Here is a 12,105-nt window from a genome sequence, read left to right as displayed (position 1 = left end):
CACACACACACACACACACACACACACACACACACACACACACATGCACACACGCACACGCACACGCGCACGCGCACACGTACACGCACACACACATACGCACACACATGCACACGCACACGCACACACACACGCACATGCACACACACACATGCACACACACGCACACACACGCCCACACACACACACATGCACACACACGCACACACACACGCACACACACACACACCCCACCATAGTAATGAATAGTACTCCAGAGCCAGATCAAGGGAAAAACTCTGTATACTTTCATTTTAACGTTGGCAAATAAGCACTATATTACAAGATGTGTCTGAAAACCTCTAGCACCTCAGTTGATTTGCAACTTCTCACCAGTGATCTGAGTTAGCCCTTTTAAAAAATAAATAAATAAGAATCCTATTTCCCTTGCCTTTGAGAAATACAAATTTTAAAGATTCTATTTAACATCCTTTATTGCATTCCCACATCATAAAGTTATGCTTTATAGCAACATAAAAAAGCTGTAAAAATTAGCATCCTTGTAAACAACCTTCCATGTTCACTGGAAAAGCCATCATCGGTGATTTGTGCTGATCTCTTAAATGCAACTTGATATTATGGTATGCAAAAGGTTTTTTTAAGCATTAGCATAAGACAAGGGAGAACATAAGATGTGTGTTTTTTTTTAATTAGTCTTCATCTCCTGATGGTTTATAACATGAAGGTTGTCCTGAATTTTAAGAAATATTTCAAAAGTACAGAAATGTCCCATTGTTACCGGCATGGTGTGCACGCAAGTGGTCTGAGCCCTCGGGGCAGGAGAAGCACTTCAAGTTTCAGGCCAGCCTGGGCTACATACCCAGGCCCTGTCTCCAATGCAACGAAAGGTTGTGTTTTAATATGAAATCCAAAATTACTGTCCTTCTCTCTTAATACATTCATGTTTCTTTGGGAAATGTACAGCTGAAAGACCCTGTAAACTCACTGACTTGCATCTAGTTAAAATCCCTTATGTAATACGAACAGATGGTTTTCTTTATCATAGAAGATCATCCCTTTCTGCCTTCACCTTTAAGGAGATCCTTTGTGCTCTGGTTGTTGTAGTCCTTAAGGCTCACATTTAAGCCCTGTGACACCAAACTGTAATCTAGGATAAGGGTGCTTTTAGGGTCCAGCAACCAAATGAGAAACCCTCCCGTGGGAAACGGGGTGCCCTATGAGGACCTTTAGATTTCAGAGTGAGCTGCTTAGTTTTCCGAAGCGAGCCTGTGATGGCGATCTGCCTCGCAGTCTACAACCCGCCGGCGACCTTCCCCGCCCGCTGGGGAAATGACAGCAATTTCCACCGCGCCTTGGTGGGGGACCCGGGGAGCACGTGGCTCCGCTGGCTTCGAGGTCAACTGGCACCTCGATGCGGGGACTCCAGAGAGGACACCGGAGCCGGCCAGCGGGGGGGGACGCCGGAGGGGCAGCCAGGCGTCTCGGGTGGGGACCGCGCCACCTCGCTGGATCGCGCCCCTCTCTGCCTCCGCCCGGGCTGCGCCCAGCGCTGGGAGCCGAGGCCCGCGGCCGCCTTACTCACACTGCCCTCGGGGCGCTGCGCCCACGCGCGGCGGAGCGGCGCGGCCTAAGCCCGGCTCGCGGCCCGCAAGGCCGAGGCTGTAACCGCGGCCTCCTCTGGCCACGGCCCTCGTCTCACGCGCGTGCGGGCCGCGAAGGGGCTCCCTCCGCGCCACCGTCGACGGACGAGCGGATCGCCAGAGAGGCGTCTCATCGCTCCACCCTGCTGCCCTCCTGCCCTGTCCTGCCCTGCCCCAGAGCCCAGCGCTAGGTCCGAAGCCTCGCGAGACCCCGAGCTCGCGTGGAAAGCTCGCGCCCCGGCCTTCCCGCCTCGCAGGCCTGGCCCTGTCTGCCGCACAGCAGTCACAGCCTCGCTGGGATGGCCTCCCGGTGCTGCCCAGAAAGTAATTCCAAGCCTTTCAAGGGCGAAGGGCCCAGGCACCGGGACCACCACTTCCCCTGCTGTGCCTAGCCCTCTCCCCGCCCTTCTGAGACCCCCGACTTCCTGCCAATCCACGTTACACCAAAACCCATCACCCTCTGTGTCACATACGGAAAATGATTTTATTTTATCCATTTACATTTAACTTGATATAAACTTGTCCGGAAAAGTCAAATAATATGCTTTATATTAGCTCAAACATTTATTAAGAAAACCAAAGTCCATAAATAAGCACAGACAATAAGTTAAAACATATCACAAATTGACCAGTATGTAACAAGAATGCTTTATCTACACAAAACATCCTATTTCACATGTTTGTTCATTCTTAGAAAGCGCTTCTGTTCTCTGGGTTTGGATTTGACCAGCACATGCAGAAAGAGCTGATTGTGTTTCTCTGTACAAAGTTGCAGGGTTGTAGATGTCCGCCTGCGCCCACCGGTGGCCGGCAGGAGGCCGAGGGGGGCACGAAGGACGCGATAGGACGACCACAAAACAACCAAGGGCACAGAGCAGCGAGAAGAGAAGAAAAAACAGAAAAGGAAGCAAACGAACAGCAGTCTTGAAGGATCTAGAAAAGAGATGTGGCTTTTTGCTTTTACAAAAAGGAAAAAAGATTCCTTACGCGTGTGTTTTGTCCTTCCTAGAAAGGCCTATCAAAATGGGAAAGACCACCTCTTCCTCACATAAGTGCCTAAGTCCTCTCCAGCCACCCAATCCCGCTGCCATGTTCCTCCTGAGACGCCTTCCCTTCTACCCCCTCACAGCTGAGCTGAAGAAAAGAAAAACCAAGCTATCACGACGAAAGCGGTCTTTTGCAAGCCAATCGAGGGTTGCATGGACGTGACTGGATAGACAGGGTAGGGTGGTGGTCCGGGAAAGAAAGAAAGGAGGTCGGAGAAAGAATACGGGGCTAAATCAAATGACATCAGTTGGGCCCTCAGATGAGGCGGTTGGTAGCAGATGCTTGTCCACCTTTAAGACAAAAATCCCTAACATTGTGCTGTACCTTGAACACGTCCATGTGTGACCAAGATGCAGTGTGTGTTTGCGCGCGCGCGTGTAGTGTCTGAGCGTGAGCTATGGTGCGAGTGTGTGCGTGTGTGTGCGTGTGCGTGTGTGTATGTGAGTGTGAGTGCGTGTTTCTGCCCACAAACCAGTCCATTGGTGTCTGATTTCAGATCCTGAGTCGACTCCCTGGTAAGTAAAATGGCGGGAAGGATGCTTTCTGCCGGGCGCGGGAGCAGGGACGTGAGGCTCGGGGAGAGACTGAGCCCAAAGGGAGGCGCGGGCGAGGCGGGGGATCGTGGGGGTTGGGGAGGGTGGTGACCGAAGTGTGGCCAGGGTGGCTGCCAGGCACAGGCCGGGAGGAGGGCGCGAGCACGACCTGGGCGAGCGGGAGGGGCCGAGGCGGCGGGCAGCACAGGGCTCGGGGAGGGAACTCGGGAGGCGACCTCGCCGGGGCTCGGGGAGGACCGGGGACACCGGGGAGGGGGAGGGGCTGGGAGCCCGGCGCGCGCGGCCGGGGTTCTGGGGGGAGGGGACGGGATGGGGGCGGCGCCCGGGCGCAGCGGGCGGCGCGCGGCGGCATTAGGTGAAGCTCATGGAGACTGTGTGCTCGAGCGCCTTGCGGCGCAGGGAGGCGATGCTCGTGCCCCGCCACACGTCGCTGCTGTCCGGAGAGCTGCAGAGCTGGGGCGAGCCGGAGACGTTGCTGGGGCCGGGGAGGGAGGCGGGCACCATGCCGGGGAAGGCGGGCTGGTAGAGGTGCGACTGCAGCCCCGCGCCGTTGGAGCCCGCCAAGCTGTTGGACAAGCCCATGGAGTTGGGCGGCGGCCCCGCCGCCAGGCTGCACTGGGACAGCGACTGCGCCATGGCCTGCTGGCGGCCGAGCGCGGGCGGCAGCGGCAGCTGGGACACGCCAGGCATGGCGGCCGCCGCCCAACGCGTGTCGTTGGCGTGGAAAGAGCACAGGCTGTCGCCCATGGCGGCGGCCGCGGCGGCGGCGGCCGACGGGAACTGGGGCAACCCCGGCGTGGGCAGCAGCGTGCCGGGCGCGCGGAACACGTTGGTGGTCTTCTTGCGCTTCTTCCACTTGGCGCGGCGATTCTGGAACCAGACCTGCAGCGGGCAGGGTGGGGGAAGGGAGACAAGACCCCACGAGGTTAGCGAGCCGGGTCGGAGCTTGAGATCCCCAAGCCCCGCTTCACACTGTCACCCAGTCTCAGGCTGAAATGGTACTCCGGGCTCGACACGCCCCCCAACCCCGACGCCCGGCGCGAGCTCGAGGCTCTCCGATGCCGCGGAGCCATGCACGCCCCCTTCGCCGCCACCGAGTGCAGACTCCCGGCGCTCTCGTGTCGCGGTGCCCTCTGGCGCGGAACGCACCGAGCAAACAGCACCGCATAGACCACCGTATGCAGCGTTCACCGCCCCCTGCACTCTGGCATAGCCTGTGCAGTGCACGGAGGTACTGATCGTCAGGCAGGCATGTGTCAAGGCTCGGCCCACAGGTGTACAAATGAAGATAAACATGAGTACCCATGTGGCTTAATAGCATGTCTCATAGCACTGATGGGGTATAGAATTTTCAGAAACACTGGAAATTTGGGGATTGATGAAAGGCCACGAATGACATAAACAGTTTCAAAATCAAAAGACAAAGGAAGCCCCTAACATCACGGTTGACAGAGCAGAGAGGTTAATATAGTGACCCGTGTGGCAAAGTGAGCCACTGAGCTGTGGTGTTATTTGGTTGCCACCTTGATTTCTGATTTCTCTCTCAGTGCTTGGAGCAACTGCCACAATGCTCCTCCCCGTCTCTCTCCCAAAACACTCTGAGGGCGCCTTTCTCTGCGCCACTCCATTCCGGTGTGCTGGAACTTGCTGACTGAACCCCTGGGCCTTCAATCTACACCTTCCAGTAACTTACTTCAGATTCGCAGTAACATGCCCTCTGATACCTGTAAGCTGAACAGACCCAAACACACCTCTCATTTTATAAACTAAAGCAAATTTCCTAAACAATGCGAAGGAAAGGTCAGCTTTAAGAGTCGAACTGGTCAGGGTGCAGATCTGCTGGGACAATGGACTGTTGGTTTTTTTTTTTTTTTAGGGAGAACTGTCTATTAAAATATACATCAAACAAGCCCTCCTGGCTTTTGGTTCCTGATTATGGCCCAGGAATTTCAGAGCCTACCAGACAAATGTGCCCACAAATGTGAAAAATCACTATCACAGAGCGAAATTTCCTGAGTGGTACTAGACAACCAACCTCTCCAACCTTGATAATTTCTCCTCTCCATCTATTTGCATTTTATCTTTAAGGGGCTGAGGCTTCCTCAGTGAGCTTAGTTGGCAGACTTTTCATTCAAAATCTAGTTAGCCGGGTGACTACTGAAACAAAATATAAAATGGCGCCAGGCACAGATCAGATGTTGACTAGTTTCTTCTTAGAATTTGGCCAACACACACAACCTGCTCTCCGAATTTTGCCCCCCCCCAACGTGATTTATCTGGTCATCCAATCTATGTAGTAGTTGATTTGCAAGCTGAAGTGTCAAGGATATGGATATACTTGCCTTCATTCTTGGTAAACCAAGAATTTATAGCAGTGCAAGCAAGCATACACTTTGCTTACCAGTGTGAATAGCTTTGCAGTCTACAATCCTCTCTGAGTCTGCCCTTGTCTTCCTGTCTTACCTAGGGCTTCCCCCAGCACTTTCTCTTTCTCTAGTTTGTACACCATTTCCCACATTGCTGCTTAGCCCAATATTCATGCCCTTAGCTGAAGCTCTAGAGCTGTGGTGCAGGAACTAATGAGGCTTCAGGGCCCGATGGAGATGCTTGCAGCTGGATGGAGCTGTTAGCAGCCTTTGGCCTTGGGTGGACAGTGAGGAGACCTAAGGTCCCAAAGACCCTTTGCAGCACCTAGCTCACACTAGTTTGGGAAGTTGGGCAAGAGGACACCCTTGACTGAAACTTGTCTGTGTCCAAAACTTGCAGCCTACTAGGAACATTTTGAAAGGGAGAGTCAGGACCAATTCCTACCACTCCCCAGAGCTAGTGAATCCTAAGCGGTCAGTGTTTTGGAGATAGTAAAATGTAGGAAGGCTTGGAGAAAGAAGCAACAGAAAGAAAACAATGTCACACTGCTCAGCAGACTTTCAAGAGCAAACAGTGCTGTGGAATCCAGACTCTGCACATGCACACAAGGAAAAAGAACCACTGTTAAAGGACAAAATATTAGAGGGATAATCGAAAAATCATGCTCAATTATGTTTGAGGGTTAGTAGTCAAATGATGGCTACAAATTTTTTAATGTTTCATGGTTTACTGAGATTCAAGGGGGGAAAATCTGCACGGAACCTGAGCACCTCAATTCCAAGCTATGATGCATATGTTTTTAAAATGTGAATGTTTCCACTTGGAAACTAGAGCATGTCGGGTTAAAATGCAGACAAAACCTAAGGGAGAGTTTTGGAATGCACTGATGACAACTCCAGAAAATACATTAACCACAGCCTAAGACCCAACTTTGCACTCAGTTTGAAATGCAGCTCTCCTCAGAAAAATGCTTAATACAACAGTGAGAATCTAATGGAGGTTGGAATCTAAAAATCCACTTTCATGATATCTGCTGTTACAGTAATATAGACATACTGTAAATGTATTTTAAAATATATAGCCCGTTTAATTCCCCAGCTATAAATGGCTCAGGAATAGAAAAAGAGGGGGAGAAAGAAAGAATGCCCCCACATACACACTTGAAGCAAATGCTTTATGAAGACCTCATTGGAATCCAGCAAATGATTAATGTGTAGATATGGGAGGAAATCTGGGGAGCTGTATTAAAGCCTAGATCTCAGGTTCATTTCGATCAGCCAGCCGTGAACTCTGGGCCGAATTCATTACACTTTAATAGTGCTGGGAGAGGAAGAAAATGCAATTTCTCATTCCATTAGAAAACTCGAAAATACTCTCAGCTTGTCCCCCTATTAAGATGTGGCAGGTGACAGGGCCATTCTAGGGGACACGGTCAATGGAATTACAGCACATTATTTTTGTTCATATAAAATATTGAAAGGCAAGCCTGACTGTGCAGAAGTTATTTCACTGATTTGGTTTTTATGTAAATAAAATATTGAAAGTTAATTAATCCGTGCTAGAGACTAATGATTATGCTTATTATATTGCATTTGATCGCGTAATTTGCATGATTCTTGCATTGCTGCTTAATAAGCCATTCCAGGTTATAAATAATTCTGAAATTGGTTTCTAATAATGGCATGCTATAAAAGGAATGGTTTTATTACACTAGCCAGAAAAGGGGAGCAGCACCATACAGGAAGTGGCCTCCATGTGAATAGAGATGCTTTAATTTAGTAAACACTTCAAAATGTGATATAGTCCAGATAAAGACAAAAAATACATATACTGGATAATTCAGTCTAAAATTAAAAAGTATCTTTGAAAACATGCAAGCACAATAAGTTAAATGTTTAGATCATTTTTAATCAGTGCAGTGGCCCACATACTGGAAAGAATGTGTGGCAATCTGTTAACTATAAAGAAAACTATGAAGCACTCATCATATAAGAATGTAAACCAATTACTATTTAATTTGAATTTGGTCAAGGAGCAATGGTACAGTGAATTGTGAAGTAAATACATTTCCCATAAATTATTTTTGCATTACGTTACATAATGTTAATCATTTTGAAATGTTAATTAAGAAGGTTATGTTGATCTGATTACTTTTTAAACTATGAAACATTATTTTTAAAAAATATTGAAATTGCTGTTCTATTAAATTGTTTTTATCAGTAGGCTCAAGCTATTATCTTTGGTTGAACATTATGCTAGAACAATTAACATACTTTGTCTCTTTCTTCTTGCATATTCTTTTGTGTACTTTTTGAATATAACTACCACACAGTTTATATTTTATTTCATTTATAACTTTTTCTATTAAAAGAATCACTGCCATTAACCTTTGGAAGACCTAATAAAGTTTAATAGACCTCATTTTCTTTTTTCATAAAATCAGCCATCCAATTATATTTTATTTGTGATTCTAAGTTCTATTTTAATTTGAACTAATTACCAGTATGTCTAGGTTAAGATACAGCACTGCACTCTTTTAAATAAAAATTAATAGCAAAGATTTCTCTTGAGAGCAAAAAGTAAATTTGTGAACTTTGATTCTTCAATATTGAGCTTACAATCAAGTATTATTGTTGGCTTGGACTGGGATTGTATATTTCCATGACAGTTTGAACCCACACTTAAAAAGTGTAAGGTGAAGATTTAAAGAACATTAATATACCTGAACAATGTAATTAGTACTCTTCATATGTGTAATATCTTTGCCCCATTATTTAAGCTTTTCAGAGTTCACTAACAAATACCTAGATTTATATTGAATAAAAATATTAATCTTTGTGAATATTTATCTATTAATTTGACCTTTTTAAGACTCTGGAATATTCATTTCTTATTAGAACAAAAGTATGTATTCCTGTTTAGATGAACTACAAAATGCCGAATGGAAATAAATTCAGGTTTCCTGACCAATCAAATGTAAAAGAACTGGAGTTCTTAAAGTTAATTTCCAAAATCAGGTAGCACCGGCTTAACAAAATTTTCAATTTAGCACACAGGATTCTAGAAGGAAAGAAAAAAAAAAAAATGGTCCAAAGTAGCGAGGAAAATATTTTCAGCACCGTGGATAGCTCAAGGCTGAACGCAAAGCTTCTTCAAGGCGCCTGCCAATGAAATAGTACAAGTTGCCAGTCTTTTTAAAAGAAAAAAAGAAAGAAAATTGGGGTTTATTAAATCTTACATTTTCTCTCCCAATTTTCAGAAGAGATACAGGTGAAATTTTCTAGATTTCATATAATTACAACTTAGAAAGTGATTGGATAAAAATATGGACACAATAACGAATTCCTCCATTACAATTTAACCTTTCTGGCCTGAAAAGTTCCTTCTTTGAGTCAAATATCTACAACAGACAGTGCTCATTCCCTGCCTTCCTCCTTAGGAGAAATCTTAATTATTTTATTAAAATTAAAGACCCAAATTTCATAGGTGGTGTAGTATTTTCGGCCAGTCCCTGTGCTTTAGTAGATCACCCAAGGCAAAAAGCCTTTGAAAACAACAAAGCTGACGGTGTTTTGCCTGAAAGACGAGAGAGGGTTTTCTTTAAGAGAATAAAACCACACCTGGAAGTTTGAGTATGCCACACCACTTTTTAAAGACACCAATTGCACCGTGGTTCCTCTTCCTTGTTTCCTGTATTATTATGAAATGTCTCCCATTTATCCAAATTCGTAATAGAAACTCATTACGGGGTAATGAAACACTTGTCAACAGAGCTGGAGCAAGCTGGGCTTAGCTTCTGGGGAGACAGGAAGGTTCCCTTCTTTGGAGGAAAGAGTTGGACCCCCGCAGCCTCATAACCCCGGGCTGCTTTTGAGGAGTTTTGAGATGAGGGATGGGGCTACAATGGGGGAAATCCATAGGGGCCTGTGGATCGTCCTAGCCGGTGTTAGGCCAGAGTACGGGATCCTCCGACCCAGGAACGTAGAAACAACAAGCAAGCAGCCAGAGATCCCGGCAGAGCACAATACCTACTCTGTGTTCCAATCCTCCCGTCCCTCCTTGCCTTCCTCCCCTGAGCCCAAGCCCGCCGTACCTGCACCCGCGACTCGGTCAGCCCGATGCGCAGCGCTAGCTCCTCACGCATGAAGATGTCGGGGTAGTGAGTCTTGGCGAAGCTCCTCTCCAATTCGTTGAGCTGCGCTGGGGTGAAACGTGTCCGGTGGCGCTTCTGTTTCTGTTGGCCCTGCTGCTGGCCGGCTTGGGTGGGGTTGGGGCCGCCCTGGGGCCCCGGCTGCTTGTCTGGGTCTTTGGCGCTCACCGCCAGCGAAGCAGGAGTAGAGCCCACGGTGGTGATGTCCTCGCCCGGTAGCAGAGTGGCTCCTTCGACCGGGTCCGAGTTGGGTGCCAGGTCCCCTGGATGGCCCCCAGGGTCAGAGCCCCCCACGCCCAGCCTACACTTCACCGCCTCCCGGTGGCCCAGAAGCTCGGCGGCATCTTTCATACCTGAGGAGAGAAGAGGATCTCGATCAGTACTGTCCTGGTGACTTGAGAGGTTCTGCTTCAGCCCCATTCACCGCTCCCTCTGCGCCCACGCTTGCCCCAGGCGGAAACTGCCTGGTCCTCAGCCGGGTTTCCCAGGAATTGAACAGTTAGGTTAAAATAGCATCTCCTGGCCTTCCCCTTCTCTCCACAGCCCGCTCTGGTGCTTCACAGCTCCGGCCTTCGTGTCTCCCCCCCCCACACACACACACACACAAACACACAAAAACCTCTCCCAGGCCTGACAATGAAACACACCCGAGTCCTTTCACTAATTGTAACCCTGGTGTCCCAGGAAACCTTGAGAAAATTCTTAGTCGGGTGATGCGGGAAAGAAAGAAATCAAGAGAGATCCCTTGGAGGCTGCTCCTCCTGAGCAAAGGTGCTAAATGAACTCTGGCCAATTCCCTCTGACTTTCGGAAGATGAATATGTCTCCAAGCCTTCCACCCCTCAAAATAAGCCCAAATCAGCTCCGCCTCCCCCTCAAATCAGAGAAAGTGTTTGGGAAATGGAGTCACATCCATCACTAAAGCCTCCCAAGCCGGAAACCCAGAATCTGGTAACGCAGATAGCGTCAAAGAAATTTAAGTAAACTCTATAGCCATAACGGTGAATCAAACTTTAGAGAATTCAACTTTTCTCTCCCAAGAAATAAACGGCTCGTCCCTCCCCATCACTGGCAACACTGAGTCCCTTGTAGAAGCCAGGGGGGGATGAGTTGGGTTTTTCTTCTCAACCAGCCCACTTAGCAAATCCACCTTCATACAGCAGCTTCTCCTTCACGCCAGATTTAAAAAAAAAAAAAGAAAGAAAGAAAGAAAGAAAGAAAAGAAAACAAATTTAAGCACACTTAGAGGAGAAGGTGATGACAGAGAGGAAGAAGAGGGGAAAGGGATGAAAGAAATTCCAAATCAAAGCAAGCAAGGGTGGAAAAAGAGAGTTACACCTCCAAACAAATTATCGCGGGCTAGAACCTTTCAAAAATAATAATATTAATAATGAAGGGGAGAGAGGAAGAAAAATATAAGAAAAACAAAAAGGTGTCAGCATCCCCCAACTCCGTTTTGTTTTGGAATCTACATATTCCATAGATTTTTTTTTAAAGACGATGTTAAATCAAATTAAACTTTAATACAGCACAATTACTTTTAAAGAAATTAGTCCATTTAGGGCGCATTAAGGTAAAATAAGGAACAAATTGACAATTTCCTGCCCCGGCTTCTCCTGGCTGCCCGGGTGAGAGGCGCTCACTCACCTAGCCTGGCGTCCAGGAGGTCGGCGTGAGACAGCATCGCGCACCGCTCCAGGGCGAAAGCTGTTCCCCCCCAAATTTTAGCGGCTTTAAGTTATTTAAAATAGATATAAGCTATAAGCTATACGATATAGATATATATAGATCACCTAAATGAAAGAAAATTCGGTTTGTGGTTAAAAAGGGGGCTTCTTGCATTATAATGTCCTTTAGAGAGACGGGGAGGTGCTTAACAGTTGAATGAACCCGTGAGCAGCTCGGCGAGGGGACCAATCAGGAGGGCAGCCTGCAAATGTCAGCGCCCGGAGAGTCCCCCACTCCGCCCGCCCGCCCGCCTGCGCCTGCCGGGAGGAGGCGGCGGCCGCAGCCCAGGCAGCTCCAGCCTCCAGCAGCCGCGAAAGCAGCAGCGGCCACCTGGGCCGAGCCTCGGTCAGTTCTTCCCAGAGATTTTCTCCGGGCACATCTCTCCTTTCCTTGTCCTGCCTTGCTCGCTTCACAGGCTCTGCTCCGGGTATCAGAGCTAGGGTGTCCCTGGAATAGGGGCAGTTCAGACACCAAAGCAGGGCATGACCTCTGCATGACCTGAGAGTCGCCACCCCCAGCCCCCACACATCCCACCGTACCCCCGCCCCCGCCGCCCCTGCTCGTGCCAGTGAGGCGACACTGGACCGCGGTAGTCAAAGCCCTAGCTCACCAGGCAGCCA

General features: G+C 48.3%; 1 protein-coding gene across 2 annotated transcripts; it reads right to left on the bottom strand.

The window, feature by feature from the left end:
* Window positions 1-2,101: 2,101 nt before the first annotated feature.
* Window positions 2,102-11,584, bottom strand: Otp (orthopedia homeobox). 2 transcript variants are annotated; one of them, XM_021208618.2, is made up of 3 exons: window positions 11,405-11,584; window positions 9,702-10,111; window positions 2,102-4,123 (listed from the first exon to the last, which is right to left on the bottom strand). In XM_021208618.2, the coding sequence occupies exons 1-3, from the start codon at window positions 11,439-11,441 to the stop codon at window positions 3,593-3,595; spliced, it is 978 nt and encodes a 325-aa protein (XP_021064277.1). In that variant the 5' UTR covers window positions 11,442-11,584; the 3' UTR covers window positions 2,102-3,592. The 2 variants fall into 2 exon arrangements, with proteins under 2 accessions (XP_021064277.1, XP_021064278.1); XM_021208619.1 differs by lacking the exon at window positions 11,405-11,584 and adding an exon at window positions 10,406-10,460 and having other exon boundaries at window positions 3,562-4,123.
* Between the last annotated feature and the right edge of the window lie 521 nt (window positions 11,585-12,105).

Source organism: Mus pahari, chromosome 11 (assembly GCF_900095145.1).
Source record: "Mus pahari chromosome 11, PAHARI_EIJ_v1.1, whole genome shotgun sequence".
NCBI lineage: Eukaryota > Metazoa > Chordata > Mammalia > Rodentia > Muridae > Mus > Mus pahari.
This window is presented reverse-complemented; position numbering and strand designations above follow the sequence as displayed.